Source organism: Leptinotarsa decemlineata, unplaced genomic scaffold (assembly GCF_025532065.1).
Source record: "Leptinotarsa decemlineata unplaced genomic scaffold, Ldec_3_MD MMD2_tig00000035_RagTag_RagTag, whole genome shotgun sequence".
In the NCBI taxonomy this organism is placed as follows: Eukaryota; Metazoa; Arthropoda; class Insecta; order Coleoptera; family Chrysomelidae; genus Leptinotarsa; species Leptinotarsa decemlineata.
In genome coordinates this window covers 13,101,621-13,121,862 of record NW_027412540.1, presented here as the reverse complement: position 1 = coordinate 13,121,862, position 20,242 = coordinate 13,101,621, and the positions used below count along the sequence as shown (strand labels likewise).

Below are 20,242 nucleotides of genomic sequence, written 5' to 3'. Positions count from 1 at the left end.
GTTAAAGCCTTCCAAATATTTAAGGATACGGTGTTTCACGGCTTTCTCCATGATTTTTCATATCACTGATAGCAAAGCGACGGGTCTATAGTTATTTGGAAGATTTTTCTTGCCCTTTTTGGAAATAGGGTGAACGCGAGCAATCTTCCAACAAGAAGGAAACACCCATTCTTTGTAAGACGTGTTGAAAAGTCTGCAAAATACTTCATCAGGACCAGACGCCTTGACGATATTGAGCTGGTTCAAAGTTTGCCTGACTAGACGTTGTCGAAAAATAATTTCCGGCATTGTGGATTCTAGAGTGGGAATAGTGGGTGGTGCCTTTCCCAGAAAATCGACTGTGGAAGAGGATGCAAATTGTTATTTCTATAGATCTTGTTGTAATTGAACCTTCCTCTTGTATTAGTGATGGAATTGTAGATTTTGTAAAAAATTGATTAACAGCTGTAGCTACCGACCAAAAGGATCTAGACTCGTAGGGATTGGCAAGCAGTTTATCCCTAATTCTTTGATTGTGAAGTTCTTAGCTTCCATTTATTATAAGTTTGCAGCTGTTGCGAGCATCAACAAATCTAGTTCGGTTTTTGGCACTGGGATTTTTGCGCCATTGCTGATGGGCGTCAGAACAAAATTGATGTCTCCCGATGCGCGTTTCGCCAAGTCATCTCCTCGGTTAGTGAAACAGGTATCAAGATACAGCATTTTTGTTCTGGCGAGGGAAAAATCTTTTCAATAGATACTGTAAAAATCTACTTTTTGTTGTTTTGTGTACATTCTCAATTAGGTAGCCAACATAAGGATCGTATACCAAAAATTATGTCTAACTAGGAGATTGGATTGAAATCTGTTTAAAAAATCTGTATTTTCCTTAACCAGCTGTGTCACCCGACAACTCTCAAAAGTTAAAACCTATGCGAGCTAAGGACTAACAAGGTCTTACCTTTTAACGTGTGATTCCTAACACGGGTTGGACGATAGCAAGTGAAAGTCGATCGTTTGTTCGAAAGTTCGTGTGAACCACCGGTTCACACAGCGGTCGATTGAGTGAGTGGAGCAAACCACCCACGTCAACCCAACCGGCTACCGTTCCACCCACCAAATCAACAAAATTATGAAAAAAATAACATCGTGAAATATGAACATTCAATACGGAAAAATGTGCACAGCATCTAAATAAATCATTAGAAATAAGCAGCTAATGTATTTCTTCTAATTTAATTGCTCTGAATGTTTTTCCTTAGAGACGAAAAGAGTTGAGATTAATTATTGCTTCTGCGACACTGGATGCCAAAGAATTTCAAGAGTTCTTCAACAATAATCCAACAAGTGATAACAAAAAAGATACTGCGGTTATTCTTTCCGTCGAGGGAAGACAATTTCCAGTAGATATATTTTATGTTGTAGGTGAGTGATCCTTTTCATTGTGTTGTATTAACTGTTTTAATATTTGATGATAAATAACCAACTTTCTCCTTGACTAATCCTGTATTACGAACTAACTAGAATCTTCTCTCAGCGATTAACATAAAAACAACCTTCTTCTAAGAATATGAGACAGTGAGATAATATCATGTTGTAAGTGTTCAAACTGAAACCTCTGAAAATAAAAAAGATTCTTAAAACCCGTAAATGGAAAATCATACTGTTTGGCCGTTCTGCCCCTCCCCCAACGTAGTTAACGAGAAAAAGTTCTATATACAAGTATATGTGGCTGAAGTTAGCTTTAGATTTAAATCCGATTCTTTCGATTTTACAGTTGACCAGATGAATAATGCTCATAATGATAGTTTCTCAAAATATGTCTACTTCACAATGAATTTTGTAGGTAGAAATGCATGATGATATCACGCATATTGGAATTCACATCAAAGATTACACTAAAAGGGCGAGTCACTACCCGTAACAGGTATACTTTCAAAAAAGAGTTTCGCAAACCGTTTCGAGATATACTTGGATTTAAAACACAAAATAATGCAAAATGACAGCTTCAGTGAAAATTGAGAGGTAATCAGGCTGCCTAAACCTGGAAAGGGTGGTCTCACCCCTATTGCCACAAGTGATGACGATTTCTACTGATAATTGATATCTCTCCACCAAAAACATGACGAGATTGGCAGAAATTTCATTTGTCAAATGATAAAAAAAAATTCTGTATAGATGGCACATGGAGATTTATGATAGCTAATAGACTGAAAGGAGGTTCAACCCCTAATATAAAATTTCTGCCCAGGTCAATTTCTGACGAGAAAATCGAAATTCACGAAAATCTATTATAAGAACATATAGGAATCAACACTAATATCATGAAAATAAATACCATTGATATAATAAGAAGGTGGTCTCGCCCTTATTTTGTCAATATACATAAATTTCTTTTTGTCAAAAACTGAACGAGATCGGAAAAATTTTCTGTACTCAAATGATTCAGTATAACCCTCTCGATAAAATGCATATAGGGATTCATAGCAAAGATCAGGCCATAAGGGCAAGTCGGCACCCCCACAGAAATATATTAGAAAAAGTGTTCGGCAAGAACCTGTTGAGATCGACTAGAATCGGAACCAGAAAAGTAGTGAGAATGAGCCTTACTGAAATATGAAATAGTCACTACTCAGGCTTAAGCAAATTAAAAAGGGTAAACTCACCCCTATTTTCTCCGATACTTAACGCCTCTCCACCAAAAACCTGACGAGATCGGTGAAAACTAAATATGTCAAGTGATGAACAATAACACTCTGAATAGATTCCACTTGGAGATTTATGAAAATTAATAGACTGCAAGGGGGATTCAGCCCCTAATATTAAAATTTTACCTGAGGCAGTTTCTCGCGATAAGATGTAGATCAACGAAAATCCACAATAAGAACATATGGAAAACATACCCAATATCATGAAAATAAATATCATCTATATTGAATAATAAGAATAGGGTAGTCCCGCCCTTATTATGTCAATATATATAAATTTCTGTTTGTCGAAAACTGAACGAGATCGGAAAAATTTTTCTGTACTCAAATGATTCAGTATAACCCTCTCGATAAAATGCATACAGGGATCCATAGCAAAGATCATGCCATAAGGGCAAGTCGGCACCCCCACAGAAATATATTTGAAAAAGTGTTCGGCAAGAACCTGTTGAAATCGACTAGAATCGGAACCAGAAAAGTAGTGAGAATGAGCCTTACTAAAATATGAAATAGTCACTACTCAGGCTTAAGCAAATTAAAAAGGGTAAACTCACCCCTATTTTCTCCGATACTTAACGCCTCTCCACCAAAAACCTGACGAGATCGGTGAAAACTAAATATGTCGAGTGATGAACAATAATTCTCTGAATAGATTACACTTGGATATTTATGAAAATTAATAGACTGCAAGGGGGAGTCAGCGCCTAATATTAAAATTGTGTCTGAGGCAGTTTCTCGCGAGAATATGTAGATCAATGAAAATCTACAATAAGAACAGATGGAAAACATACGCAGTATCATAGAAATAAATATCATCTACATTATTTATTAGGACTAGGGTGGTCCCGCCCTTATTATGTCAATATATATTAATTTTCGTTTGTTTAAAATTGAACGAGATCGGAAAAATTTCCAGTACTCAAATGATTCAGTATAACCCTCTCGATGAAATGCATATAGGGATTCATAGCAAAGATCAGGCCATAAGGGCAAATCGGCACCCCCACAGAAATATATTTGAAAAAGTGTTCGGCAAGAACCTGTTGAGATCGACTAGAATCGGAAACAGAAAAGTAGTGAGGATGAGCCTTACTAAAATATCAAATAGTCACTACTCAGGCTTAAGCAAAATAGAAAGGGTAGACTCACGCCTATTTGCTCCGATACTTACCGCCTCTCCACCAAAAACCTGACGAGATCGGTGAAAACTAAATATGTCAAGTGATGAACAATAATACTTTGAATAGATTCCACTTGGAGATTTATGAAAATTAATAGACTGCAAGGGGGATTCAGCCCCTAATATTAAAATTTTACCTGAGGCAGTTTCTTGCGATAAGATGTAGATCAACGAAAATCCACAATAAGAACATATGGAAAACATACGCAGTATCATAGAAATAAATATCATCTACATTATTTATTAGGACTAGGGTGGTCCCGCCCTTATTATGTCAATATATATAAATTTCTGTTTGTCAAAAACTGAACGAGATCGGAAAAATTTTCTGTACTCAAATGATTCAGTATAACCCTCTCGATAAAATGCATATAGGGATTCATAGCAAAGATCAGGCCATAAGGGCAAGTCGGCACCCCCACAGAAATATATTTGAAAAAGTGTTCGGCAAGAACCTGTTGAAATCGACTAGAATCGGAACCAGAAAAGTAGTGAGAATGAGCCTTACTAAAATATCAAATAGTCACTACTCAGGCTTAAGCAAAATAGAAAGGGTAGACTCACCCCTATTTTCTCCGATACTTACCGTCTCTCCACCAAAAACCTGACGAGATCGGTGAAAACTAAATATGTCTAGTGATGAACAATAATACTCTGAATAGATTCCACTTGGAGATTTATGAAAATTAATAGACTGCAAGGGGGATTCAGCCCCTACTATTAAAATTTTACCTGAGGCAGTTTCTCGCGATAAGATGTAGATCAACGAAAATCCACAATAAGAACATATGGAAAACATACCCAATATCATGAAAATAAATATCATCTATATTGAATAATAAGAATAGGGTAGTCCCGCCCTTATTATGTCAATATATATAAATTTCTGTTTGTCAAAAACTGAACGAGATCGGAAAAATTTTCTGTACTCAAATGATTCAGTATAACCCTCTCGATAAAATGCATATAGGGATTCATAGCAAAGATCAGGCCATAAGGGCAAGTCGGCACCCCCACAGAAATATATTTGAAAAAGTGTTCGGCAAGAACCTGTTGAGATCGACTAGAATCGGAACCAGAAAAGTAGTGAGAATGAGCCTTACTAAAATATGAAATAGTCACTACTCAGGCTGAAGCAAATTAAAAAGGGTAAACTCACCCCTATTTTCTCCGATACTTAACGCCTCTCCACCAAAAACCTGACGAGATCGGTGAAAACTAAATATGTCGAGTGATGAACAATAATACTCTGAATAGATTCCACTTGGATATTTATGAAAATTAATAGACTGCAAGGGGGAGTCAGCCCCTAATATTAAAATTGTGTCTGAGGCAGTTTCTCGCGAGAATATGTAGATCAATGAAAATCTACAATAAGAACAGATGGAAAACATACGCAGTATCATAAAAATAAATATCATCTACATTATTTATTAAGACTAGGGTGGTCCCGCCCTTATTATGTCAATATATATTAATTTTCGTTTGTTTAAAATTGAACGAGATCGGAAAAATTTCCAGTACTCAAATGATTCAGTATAACCCTCTCGATGAAATTCATATAGGAATTCATAACAAAGATCAGGCCATAAGGGCAAATCGGCACCTCCACAGAAATATATTTGAAAATGTCTTCGGCAAGAACCTGTTGAGATCGACTAGAATCGGAAACAGAAAAGTAGTGAGAATAAGCCTTACTAAAATATCAAATAGTCACTACTCAGGCTTAAGCAAAATAAAAAGGGTAAAATCACCTCTATTTTCTCCGATACTTACCGCCTCTCCACCAAAAACCTGACGAGATCTGTAAAAAATATATATGTAAGTGATGAACAATGTTACTATGAAAAGATTCAACATGGAGATCTATTAAAGGTAATAGTCTGCAAGGAGGATTCAAATCCTAATATTGAAATTGTGCCTGAGGCAGATTCTCGCGAGAATATGTAGATGAATAAAAATCTACAATAAGATCATATGGAAAACAACCCCAATATCATGAAAATAATAATCATCTATATTAATTAATAATTAAAAAGTTGGTCCCGCCCTTATTGTGTCTATGTAAATTTCAGTTTGTCAGAAATTGAACGAAATCGAAAAAAATTTCAGTACCCGAATGATTCTATATAACTCTCGATAACATGCATATAGTGATTTATATTAAAGATCAGTTCATAAGGGTGAGTGATGAAATTCAGCCAGAACTTATTGATCTACATATTCTCACACGAAACGGCCTCAGGCACGAATTCAATATTAGGGTTTGAATCCCCCTTGCAGTCTATTAACTTTTATAAATCTCCATATGGAATCTATTCAGAGTATTATTGTTCATCACTGGACATATTTAGTTTTCACCGATCTCGTCAGGTTTTTGGCGGAGAGGCGTTAAGTATCGGAGAAAATAGGGGTGAGTTTACCCTTTCTATTTTGCTTAAGCCTGAGTAGTGACTATTTGATATTTTAGTAAGGCTCATTCTCACTACTTTTCTGTTTCCGATTCTAGTCGATCCCAACAGGTTCTTGCCGAACACTTTATCAAATATATTTCTGTGGGGGTGCCGATTTGCCCTTATGGCCTGATCTTTGCTATGAATCCCTATATGCATTTCATCGAGAGGGTTATACTGAATCATTTGAGTACTGGATATTTTTCCGATCTCGTTCAATTTTAAACACACGAAAATTACTATATATTGACATAATAAGGGCGGGACCACCCTAGTCCTAATAAATAATGTAGATGATATTTATTTTTATGATACTGCGTATGTTTTCCATATGTTCTCATTGTAGATTTTCATTGATCTACATATTCTCGCGAGAAACTGCCTCACGCACAATTTCAATATTAGGGGCTGAATCCCCCTTGCAGTCTATTAACTTTCATAAATCTCCATATGGAATCTATTCAGAGTATTATTGTTCATCACTTGACATATTTAGTTTTCACCGATCTCGTCAGGTTTTTGGTGGAGAGGCGTTAAGTATCGGAGAAAATAGGGGTGAGTTTACCCTTTTTAATTTGCTTGAGCCTGAGTAGTGACTATTTGATATTTTAGTAAGGCTCATTCTCACTACTTTTCTGTTTCCGATTCTGGTCGATCTCAACAGGTTCTTGCCGAACACTTTTTCAAATATATTTCTGTGGGGGTGCCGACTTGCCCTTATGGCCTGATCTTTGCTATGAATCCCTATATGCATTTCATCGAGAGAGTTATACTGATTCATTTGAATACAGAAAATTTTTCCGATCTCGTTCAGTTTTTGACAAACAGAAATTTATATATATTGACATAATAAGGGCGGGACTACCCTATTCTTATTATTCAATATAGATGATATTTATTTTAATGATATTGGGTATGTTTTCCATATGTTCTTATTGTGGATTTTCGTTGATCTACATCTTATCGCGAGAAACTGCCTCAGGTAAAATTTTAATATTAGGGGCTGAATCCCCCTTGCAGTCTATTAATTTTCATAAATCTCCAAGTGGAATCTATTCAGAGTATTATTGTTCATCACTTGACATATTTAGTTTTCACCGATCTCGTCAGGTTTTTGGTGGAGAGGCGGTAAGTATCGGAGAAAATAGGGGTGAGTCTACCCTTTCTATTTTGCTTAAGCCTGAGTAGTGACTATTTGATATTTTAGTAAGGCTCATCCTCACTACTTTTCTGTTTCCGATTCTAGTCGATCTCAACAGGTTCTTGCCGAACACTTTTTCAAATATATTTCTGTGGGGTGCCGATTTGCCCTTATGGCCTGATCTTTACTATGAATCCCTATATGCATTTCATCGAGAGGGTTATACTGAATCATTTGAGTACTGGAAATTTTTCCGATCTCGTTCAATTTTAAACAAACGAAAATTAATATATATTGACATAATAAGGGCGGGACCACCCTAGTCCTAAGAAATAATGTAGATGATATTTATTTCTATGATACTGCGTATGTTTTCCATCTGTTCTTATTGTAGATTTTCATTGATCTACATATTCTCGCGAGAAACTGCCTCAGACACAATTTTAATATTAGGGGCTGACTCCCCCTTGCAGTCTATTAATTTTCATAAATATCCAAGTGTAATCTATTCAGAGTATTATTGTTCATCACTCGACATATTTAGTTTTCACCGATCTCGTCAGGTTTTTGGTGGAGAGGCGTTAAGTATCGGAGAAAATAGGGGTGAGTTTACCCTTTTTAATTTGCTTAAGCCTGAGTAGTGACTATTTCATATTTCAGTAAGGCTCATTCTCACTACTTTTCTGGTTCCGATTCTAGTCGATCTCAACAGGTTCTTGCCGAACACTTTTTCTAATATATTTCTGTGGGGGTGCCAACTTGCCCTTATGGCCTGATCTTTGCTATGAATCCCTATATGCATTTTATCGAGAGGGTTATACTGAATCATTTGAGTACAGAAAATTTTTCCGATCTCGTTCAGTTTTTGACAAAAAGAAATTTATGTATATTGACAAAATAAGGGCGAGACCACCTTCTTATTATATCAATGGTATTTATTTTCATGATATTAGTGTTGATTCCTATATGTTCTTATAATAGATTTTCGTGAATTTCGATTTTCTCGTCAGAAATTGACCTGGGCAGAAATTTTATATTAGGGGTTGAACCTCCTTTCAGTCTATTAGCTATCATATATCTCCATGTGCCATCTATACAGAATTTTTTTTTCATCATTTGACAAATGAAATTTCTGCCAATCTCGTCATGTTTTTGGTGGAGAGATATCAATTATCAGTAGAAATCGTCATTACTTGTGGCAATAGGGGTGAGACCACCCTTTCCAGGTTTAGGCAGCCTGATTACCTCTCAATTTTCACTGAAGCTGTCATTTTGCATTATTTTGTGTTTTAAATCCAAGTATATCTCGAAACGGTTTGCGAAACTCTTTTTTGAAAGTGTACCTGTTACGGGTAGTGACTCGCCCTTTTAGTGTAATCTTTGATGTGAATTCCAATATGCGTGATATCATCATGCATTTCTACCTACAAAATTCATTGTGAAGTAGACATATTTTGAGAAACTATCATTATGAGCATTATTCATCTGGTCAACTGTAAAATCGAAAGAATCGGATTTAAATCTAAAGCTAACTTCAGCCACATTACAAGTATTCGAATGGAATATTTGTATAGGACGTTTCAGAGACCAATTTAGATTGGTTCAGAACGCGGACTAGTACAAAATTTGGAAAGCGAATACGAGGATACAAGCGACAGTAAATTGCGAAGCGATGTTTAGAAAGTATAATTAAAGTATTTTTTCAGTGGTGATTTCGAATTAATGAATAAAGTTATTCAATTTGAATTAGTGTGCCACTTATTTATTACGAACTCAGGCACAGGTGTAACACTGATCACAACGATAACACTCAACATTATTATACAGGGTCCCTGATATGTATGGAAACGGTCGATTATCTCTTAAAGTAAGATAGCTGTGGTGAATTCGAATACCACCTGCCACTGCCAACATTATTATACAGGGTCGCTGATATGTATAGAAACAGTCGATTATCTCTTAAAGTGAGATAGCTTTGGTAAATTCGAAGAACACCTGTCACTGGTGAGCACTATACAAAAAGCTTGATGTTATTTTCTTTTCGTGTTTTTTTTCTTACGTTGGACTTTTTCAGAATTTGAGGTCGATTCTTCGCCATTCAATAAAATGTAACTGATGTGTCTGCGTCTTATTTAACATATTAAATATTATCATTACACAAACACACACGGCAAATAAATGAATTCCAAATTGAATCGAGCTGGAAAACATACGTGTCTCGCTTAACAAATATTTCATAGCAAATGGTATTCCCGACGAACTAGAGGTACCTACCTTAATCACGGTCGTTGGGGATACTTCCTACGAATTAATGGTGGATTAGTGGTGTAGCCCCGATGCCCTCCTATCGGGGCTTTACAAAATGTTAAGATACAAAAGTTTTGAGGTTTTTCAAAATCTATCACACTAAATAAAAATTGAGTATACAGGGTTAGTCAAAGTCTTGAAGAAATTAAGTTGCTTTTTCTTTAATAGAACACCCTATATATTATTTCATATTTCAATTCTGTTCATATTTCTCATCTGCATATTTCATTTCCTAAAGTCAACCGTTTTCGAGATATCGCATTTTGAAAATAACTTTTTACTACTCTCAAAATTAAAGGAAAAGCACGAAATGATGGATATTTATTATGAAAGTCACACAAGTCACACAAGCGTAATTGTTCAAGATTGATAAAAATGCATGAAATGATAAAATGTATTTTTAATGAATGTCCAGGATATTTAAAATTTTATGAAAACAATAGTTATGCCAGGAGACAAAGAGAGAAAACAAGTTTTAATAAACAACAAATATTTTCAATGGAATGCTATTTGATAAGGTGCTCAAAGTGTTTACCATTCACCTCCTGACAGTAATTAACTCGCTGAACAAAATTTTGTAGTGAATCTAAAATCATATGAGAAAAAATGGTAGACATTTCATGCCTTTCTTGCAACTCTTTAATATTTGGCTGCCTATATTTGTGAACCACATTTTTCATCTGCCCCCCATAAAAAAAAGTCAAGTGGGGTCATATCGGGAGACCCAGCTGGCCATTCAATTGCTCCCCTGCGTCCAATCCATTTATCAGGAAAAGTTTCATCTAGATATGCCCGTACCACACGTCCAAAATATGGAGGGGTCTCATCTTGTTGAAAATGTATTTGTTCTGCTGGAAAATTGGAATTGTTATTATTCGGGAATAATCGTCTAAGCTCTGGAATAATATGCTGTTATAAAAGTAATAAATATCGTTTAGAGGTCAAATTTCCGTTTATAAAATAGGGTCCTATAAAGTGTCCACCACAATAATGCCACACCAGACATATATTTTTTGTGTCCGTTGAGTGTGTGCGGTTAACAAAGTTGACATTTTCATTTAATTTATCCATAATAACTTCACAGAACTCGACTCATCGATCAAAATCGTCTTCATTCAATTCTTGTACCAAATGAATTTTACATGAATGGAATTTTTGTAGTTTGCAAATTTTTGAATGGTTCATGTTATTATTCAAAGCCCTCTGTTGTGCCGAATTTATTGGATTTTCTACCACTTCTAACATGACATTCAAAGAATTTTCTTCATTTGTAACGCTTACTGGTCTTCCACTTCTTGGTCGATCTTTGACACCTCCAGGTTCATGAAAACGCTGCAATGTTTTTCAAACGGTTGATTTAGAAATGGGTTCCCGGTTGGGATGCAGTTCATAAAAAATATACACCACTTGGTCACAACTTCTTCTTCTATCACCGTATCCTATGAACTTCTGTCCAAGGGCACAGATAATTATGATCCAGAGCTCATTTGATTCAGAATGACCTCTAGCAACTTTTTGAAAAATTTCAAGAGGGGCTCGAAAAAATTGCAAAAGTTATAAACAATTTAGTACAAAAAGGGGGGGTCAATATTTGCAAATATCTCGGAAAATATTAAAGATATAAAACTGGATAAAGATATCCGAAATTCGAAAAAAGATTCTTTAAGAAGAGGAAATTTACTAAAAAAAAGTCCCGCCTCCCGGAACTCTATCAGCAATCTTTATAATTTTAATTCAGAGGCGAAAATAGCGCTAAAAGCGGGCGATTAGCGACCCGCACACTCTGACCGATACGGACCTTTGAACAATAATAATTATTTCAACCCATTAAATATCATTATTAAGAAAAAATATTCACATACCTTCTAGACATTTGAATAAACGAAAATTCATGCAAAAAAATTTCTCGTGATTATTTTATTAGATATACTTTAGTTAATTAACTAATTTTTACAAGTTTCAAATTTTCATAAAAACCCTGATAATTTTTAAACTAAAAACCTCAAATTTTTTCACTCTTTGGAGCTTTTATTCGTATTCTCATTATTTAAAGTTATATAAAATTGATTTTTCATAATTTTTAGCTCTATTTGTTTAAAAAATTGTTATAAAGAAATGTATTGTTTATAAGAAATTTGAAATTTTTTTGGGGGATTTTTATCAGTGATGAATATTATGATTTTTAAAAACAAAATCGTTCATTAAAAATTTTTTTATTGCTGAAAAACGCATTAGTTGATTAACAATTTTTTTTGTTACTAAATATGAATATTAAGATACTTTTTTAACCAAATTAATTTTTTTCATATATTTTTTTAATACTACCAAAAAAACAAAAACAACCATCTGTCACTTTTTGTGCAGAAAATGTTTCTCTATTTTTTACAAATTTTTTAATATTTTTCTATTTTTACGTTTGGCAATTGCTCATGGTTGTCAATCATTTTTGTTAAAATAACTCATGAACTAATGGACATACGGCAAAGACACTTCAAGTCTTTTTTTGTTCTCCTTTTAGTAATGAACAAATAAGATTTTAAACAAATGCTCTAACCCTATTATTCATCAAATTTTTCTTGTTTACTAAAATAACCCCTAATATGTGTTTTATGGCTTTTAAATCTTTATAACTCATAAACTATTCGAGATACAACAAAAAAACTTCAAGTGTTTTTTGTTCTCCTTTCAATAATGAACAAATACCATTTCAAACAAATGCTCTAACCCTAATATTTATCAACAAATTGAGTATATCTAATAAAATAATCACGGGAATTTTTTTTTCCATGGATTTTCGTTTATTCAAGTGTCTAGAAGGTATGTGATTTTTTTTCTTAATAATGATATTTAATGGGTTAAAATAATTTTGAATGTTCAAAGGTCCGTATCAGTCAGCGTGGCGGGACGCGAATCACCCGCTTCTAGCGCTATTTTCGCCTCTAAATTAAAATTATAAATATTGGTGATAAGAGTTGCGGGAGGTGGGACTTTTTTTAGGAAATTTCCTCCTCTTTAATGATCTTTTTTCAAATTTCGGGCATCTTTAATATTTTCCGAGATATTTGTGCAAAAACCCAAGCCTCCCTCTTTTTTTACTAAATTGTTTATAACTTTTGCAATTTTTTCTAGCCCCTCTTGAAATTTTTCAAAAATTTGCTAGAGGTCATTCCGAATCCAATGAGCCCTGGATCATAATTTTCGGTGCCCTTGGACAGAAGTTACAAAAAAAAAGATCTTGTTGCCCTGGCTAGTAGTCCTCTATTTGTTGCTGCTCACATTCTAATAAATTCCATATTTCCAATTCTCTTTTTCATTTTCCGCAATATTACTTTGCATGTATTTAATACTCAAACCATTTCTTTTAGAACCTGTACCATGTTATGTACAAGCTTCTGTAGATGCAGTTTTAAAAATAAATTCTTCTAAAGAACATGGAGACATCTTAGTATTTCTGACTGGACAAGAAGAAGTAGATAGAGCTGTAAGGCTTCTGAACGAACACGCTAATCTTATCGAGGAGACACAGAAAACAGGAAAACTGATGGTAGTTCCCATGTATGGGTCACTACCATATCATGAGCAGTTGAAAGTGTTCAAACCTCCTCCAAATGGGTATCGAAAGGTTGTAGTGGCGACCAATGTGGCTGAAACTTCTGTAACAATACCGGGCATTGTACATGGTAAGGATATGAGTATTTTGATTCAAGTGTTACGGTAGAAAAGTGAGCGAACTTGTTTTCAGTTATTGATTGTGGATTTGTGAAAATGAAATGGTACAACACTGAGACACACACAGACAGTTTAGTTGTTTTGCCCATAAGTAAATCTTCGGCCAACCAAAGAGCTGGCAGAGCAGGAAGAGTGAGATCCGGAAAAGTATACAGGTGGGTTGTCTGTAGTAACAAATTTTAAATGAATCAAACTTTTCATGAAGTTATATACTGTGATAGACAATATTTTCTCCAGAAGGGATAGTGGAATGAGAATCTACTCACAAGATATGCAGCTTGACTCACGAAACTCTATCTCCATTATTTATAATTTTAATTTGACTTTGAAAATAGGGTTCCGCGCGGCTGTTACGGCATGCGGCTGCCGCTAAAGAGAGTTTATCAAAAGAAATAATTTTTTGTAACATAAAATGTTATTTTAAAAATTTGAAAAAATTCTAGTATCTTCTTAACACTTGAATGAATCGAGTGCCATAGAAAAAAAGTTTTATCACCATTTTTCAAAAAGTTATTCAATTGTTGACTAACCAATTTTTTTCCAATCTCCGTTGGCATAAATAATGGGACAAACGGTATAAATAATTGGCCTATGAATTTTAAACTTCGTGGAGCCCTTTTGATACATATACTTCATACGATCCTGCCATAAAAGTTCATTAAAATTTATTAATTTGTTGATAATGATTTTTTATAACTATTGCAAAATGAAATATCTAAAAATTGTTGATAAAAATGTTTTTTTCAATTGATATTGATATGTCTGTTTTAACATTAAACAATGGCAGTTATTTACGTGATTTTTTTATTAAATTATTTTAAACAAATAGAAAAATTCAATATTATTGAAAAAAAATTTTGGGCTATTTTGTTGTCTAGAGATAATGATTTAAAAATTTTTTTTTGTAATTTTAATTTTTAATTGCTTAAAGTCGATTTTTTTATATTTCGATTGTTCAAATAATTAGTAAAGAAATAATTTTGCTCTTAAAAATCATAATTTACACTTTTAAATAGTTTGGCAAAAAAAATTATTATTTAATTATTTATTAGTTTAACGATTTGTTATAAACAAATATTGACCAACGTTATATTTTTTCTGTAGCAGAAAACATTTATAAAAACAGCTATATATAAAGAAGTGCCATACATTTTTTCATTTATTATAATATTTTATTATAATGTTAAAATAACTAGTTTAACAAATAATTTTTTTTGCCAAACTATTTAAAAATGTAAATTATGATTTTTAAAAGCAAAATTATTTCTTAACTAATTATTTAAACAATTGAAATGTAAAAAAATCAATTTTAAACAAATAAAAATTATAATTATAAAAAAATTTTAAAAAAATTATAATTATCTCTAGACAACAAAAAAAATTCAATGATATTGAATTTCGCTATTTGTTTAAGACAATTTAATAAACAAATTACGTGAAAAATTCATATCCTATGTTAATAACTGCCATTGTTTAATGTGAAAACAGACATATCAATATCAATTGAAAAAAAAAAATGTCAACAATTTTTAGATATTTCATTTTGCAATAGTTATAAAAAACCATAATTAACAAATTAATAAATTTTCATTAACTTTTATCGCAGGATCGTATCAAGTATATATATATATATATATATATATATATATATATATATATATATATATATATATATATATATATATATATCAAAAAGTCCCCACGAAGTTTAAAATTTATAGGCCAAGCATATATACCTTTTATCCCATTATTTATGCCAACGGAGATTGGGAAAAAATTTGTTAGTTAACAATTGAATAACTTTTTGAAAAATGGTGATAAAACTTTTTTTTCTACGGGACCCGATTCATTCAAGTGTTAAAAAGATACTAAATTTTTTTCAAATTTTTAAAATGACATTTAATGTTATAAAAAAATTATTTCTTTTGGTAAACTCTCTTTAGCAGCAGCGCGCGCATGCCGTAACAGCCGCGCGGAACCCTATTTTCAACGTCAAATTAAAATTATAAATAATGGAGATAGTTTCGGGAGTCGGGACTTTTTTATCGCAAATTTCCTCCTCTTTAACGAGCTTTTTTCAAAATTGCTCAAATATTAATATTTTTTGAGTCATTAACGAAAAACTAAATACCTTTTTTTTTAAATCTTATTTTGTTAATAACAATTGCAATTTTTTACCTGCACCAAAATCTTTCGAAAACATTTTTTAGAGGTGATTCCGAATCGAATGAGCTATTGCTCATACTTTAGGACGTTTATCTCTATTTTTCATGTTTTTGAATTTGTTGATTAGATTACTAGCAAGTTTTTTAATAGAACACCCCGTATATCAAGACATTTCTGGAATCGCTCTCTTATTACAATATTTTTTTGTTAATAATGTCCTAAACCTATCTCTATTGGTTTTCGAGATAAAAAATAATTTGTAGTAAATATGGTCCAAAACAGCTCTAATTGAACTTGAGTACATTAGTACCTAGTCTCAATTGATGAAAAGTTGATATCTTGATAGTTTGAACAAACTTGAAACATTCAATTAACACCAAGAAATCGACTCCATATCATACAGGGCGTGCTAAAATTACTATTTTTTCCATTATGCACAAAAATGGTTGAAATTTCATTTTTTCAAATGAAACCCTCTGTACCTTTTTGTCTAACACCAGTATCCTATAGTTGCGCAACTGCCCTTGCAGATGTTTTGTACGACATATTAGAGGCAACTGATAAAAATCAAATGAGCATACTAATTCTTCTTGACCAATCGAAGGCATTCGATTTAATAGATCACGTTCATAACCTGAACATTCGCCGTCAAACACTGCTTACTATACCTAGACCCACAAAGAAAATATACAGACGTTCTTTTTCTTACAATGTCGCAATTTGTATCAACAATATTTTCAAATTAAACACTACCTACATTTTTAGAATTATCGCCAACAGAATTTCGTTTTAAATTCAAACAATATTTATTTGATGCCCAGTGAAGTCATGACTGAATTACAAATAATGCGCTCTTCCTCTCCTTTTTTTCCTTCTCTTCTTTCCCTTCTATTTTTATCTCTCCTTGAAAAACATTTCAAACGCTGATATCAAATTCAAAGTGTCCTTTTCCCACTGTTTTTCTCATATCCCGATATATGTCTGTCGAATTTTTTTTCTTTTTTGTTAATCATATCTTCATTATAAAACATATTTTTTTAACTTAATATGTGGTGGGAAATGATATTATTATTAATTAGACTACGGATCACTGCGAATAAATTCACTGCAGATGAAGAATAAATCGCACGAGAGGAACCCATGTTCAGTGTTGTCAGGTCTACTGCTTTGAATCTCGGGGTACTGTTTGAGATCGTTTAAGACAATTAAGACTAAACTTAGCCCGAGAAATATCAGATATTTTCTCTTCAAATATGTTTTGAAAAATAGTCATTTCATATTCTAAGAACACTTTTACAATTAACTAGAGAGAAGTAAAGGCAATCAGAATAATGTGTTCTTTTGGTAATAAAATTTGGCCGCACTCACAATAGAGGAACTGTAAAATCTCGACAGGACAACGCTCTGGTTCAATAAATGGATATTCATACCAAACCCAGAAAAATCACAATTTATCATTTTTCATCATAACCCTTCAGTGAAGCTACCAACAATAAACATCAACAACGAAATGATAAGAAGCAGGCAATCAGTAAAATACGTGGGAGTTAACATTGATCACAAAATCAACTTGAACAGCCATACAAAAATGATTAAAAAGAAATGCATCAATAGCGGAAAAACTTTCTGAGTCTGACATTTAAAAAAAAAGGGGTCAAAACTAAAACTGCAACTAAAATATATAAAATGATCTGTCGTCCACTTCTCGAATATGCACATGTAGTTTATTCAAGTTGTCGTAATCCTGCATTGAAAAATATCCAAGCAGCTGAAACATCTACACTAACACTACATCTACACTACACTACATCTACCAAAATGCATCACCCTCAGAACATACTACACGATCCCTCAAACGCACTGCTTTATAGAACTACAAAAGTAAAACCTATAAAGAAGAGACTATCAGACCTAGCAAACCGCTTTGCCAAAAATGAAACTAACTTGGAGACCCTACAGGCATTATGTAGGGAAAGGGCTTAAGGACAAGCATCCAAATTCAAATACCCGGAAAAAACTATTTGGGAAAACATCAAATCACTCTCATAATTTATAATATTTTTTTATCAGAAATATAATGTACCTCAAATCTATTTTGTAAGCATATGTAAAAATCACTGCAAATATTTAAAAATTGAACACTGGCTGATGGACTTCGGTCGATGACACTTTAGTATTCACCAATAAATGACAATCTGGTTAGAGTGACTCTAATTTGAAATAAATAATAATTGAATAAAGTTTTCTTATTGTTTAAAAATTTAACAATTATCAAGAAATTTCACCTCATCCTCACTTTATTATTAACAAACACTGTTTTCAGATTGTACACAGAAGAGTACTTTTCTAAACTAGCCGAGAATACTCCTCCTGAAATGGTAAGAAGCAACTTAACCTATGCAGTCCTGCAAATTAAAGCGCTAGGTATTGACAACATATTAAAATTCAATTTTCCAAGTCCTCCTCCTGTTCAAAATTTGAAAAGTGCACTGGAAATTTTATATGCATTAGATGCTATTGATATTCAAGGAGAATTGACAAGACCTTTAGGGTTTCATATGGCCGAATTTTCCCTTGATCCACTCTACACGAAAGTTTTGTTGAGTTCAGGTGAATATAGTGAATTTAATTGTTTGCAATCAAGATTTCAAATTTCGAAATCAAATACTGCAAATGAACAGAATCTCAACTCTATTTTTCAAGGAATATTAATCGTTTTCTAGGCGAGTTTGAATGTTCAGAAGAGATATTAACAATAATTGCAATGCTTCAAATTGAAACTGTGTTCACGAAACCGTCTTCCGGAAATTTCAGTATCAAGGCTAGGGTTCAAAAAAGGCTTTTCGAGGTAGAAGAGGGGGATCTGATAACATACCTTAATGTATACAATGGGTTCATTGAAAGTGAAATGTCACAAGGATTTTGTCACAAGAACTTCCTTAGCTACAAGAGTTTAAAAAGAGTTGTGGAAATCCGAAGAAGACTCGAAAAGATGTTGATAAATTATGACGTACCTATTATTTCTTGTATTAGTAAGTCGATACCAAACAGAAAAGATAGCATTTCACTGTTGAACATTGTTTCAGGATCCACTGAAACTATTCGTAAGTGTCTAGTAAAAGGATTATTTCCCAATGCTGCATACCTTCATCGTAGTGGGGTTTATAAGACAATCAGGGGAGATACTGAGCTCTTTGTGCATCCAGATAGCGTCTTATATACAATTCCCCAGCCCCAATGGTAAGTAATTTTTCATATAAACCTTTGTTCTCCGTTCACTCCCATCTAACCTCAGAAATGAGATTTTATGTAAATGAAAGTAGACATTGCTATGGCTATGAAATAATTTGGCAACCACAAGTATGTCGATACTAATAGGTGTGCGAAAACCCGATGTGTTGCTCACCTGATGACATATGATAGCATAGCTGCATTGAGTTATCATGAAGTGAATATAGTTCTAATTCACATATATTCAATTTATGAAACTACACTTGTTTTTCTCACAACTAACATGTTAATTCGCGTCTAAGCTCAAGTCAGGAATATTGTTTTAACTCCCAAAATAGTTCGAAAGTTGCGTTTATGGTCTTTCACTTTCGTTAGGGCAGTTGATAATAAAACCCTCTGCTTGCACTGAACAGTAATTAGTGGCCTACTGTTAAGACCTTCATAATGAAGCAGACAATGACGTCTAGTGTTACATTTAAGTCCTGTAATATTCCACTGAATGAAATATTCACATACTTACATGATCGCTTAACATAACTAAATAATAATGTTAGATGTAAATATACACAAAAATTGACAAGTGAAGAAAAACATAACCTCGATTCCACATAGGATCACAAAATAACTGAAGGGGAAATAACAGAATTTTAGTTAGAATTCTGAAAATTAATAAAATTTCGAAAATCCTTGCGGATATCAGTACCAATATCTCAAAATTCAGATACATTCCAAATACCCTCAATATAATAGCTGGAACAATCTTAATTTATAAAGATTGTACTGATAAAGAAGTATGAAACTGGTGACTTATTTCTATTTGATCTATTATAAGAAGAGAGATTGAAAAAGTTTTCCATTAAAGATAAAGAAGAAAGACCTGATTGTAATATTTCTAGATATTAGTAAGGCATATGAAAATATAGGGTATGATCATTTGAACTATACAATTTAGTCATCATTATTACCCGAAGAAAATGAAGAATATTCTGAAGGATTTTCAGTCAGACACAAATTGAAACAGTGCTTGGAAAAACTAAATCTATTAAACTGAAAAGAGGAGTGATACAAGGTGCTCCAATTTCCCCGACAGACCTGTCGGGCTCTTCAATATCTTCAGTTTATGAATATTCAGTTGACAGTCGACAAAGGAACTCATACTGAATGAAGGGAAATTATATGATATAAAATATTTCGGAATAACATTCAATGACAAAATAACACTACACCAAGAAATTTATCTTCAATTAAATTCTTAATTAATGAAATCTTAACAAAATTATAAAATCCTCTCTGAAAGAAATTTTAGACCTTTAGATTTTCCAGATTCAGTGTTATATTCAAAATTGAA

The 20,242-nt window shown here is 33.1% G+C and overlaps 1 protein-coding gene across 1 annotated transcript in view; it reads left to right on the top strand.

The window, feature by feature from the left end:
- The window catches only part of LOC111510657 (probable ATP-dependent RNA helicase DHX35), a 65,084-nt gene that overhangs the window by 41,972 nt on the left and 2,870 nt on the right, over positions 1–20,242 (top strand). The window contains exons 5-10 of the mRNA XM_074172264.1: positions 1,242–1,404; positions 13,134–13,448; positions 13,511–13,652; positions 17,987–18,273; positions 18,387–18,695; positions 18,750–18,903. Coding sequence (XP_074028365.1) covers positions 1,242–1,404; positions 13,134–13,448; positions 13,511–13,652; positions 17,987–18,273; positions 18,387–18,695; positions 18,750–18,903 — 1,370 coding nt within the window. The remainder of the gene's footprint in view (positions 1–1,241; positions 1,405–13,133; positions 13,449–13,510; positions 13,653–17,986; positions 18,274–18,386; positions 18,696–18,749; positions 18,904–20,242) is intronic.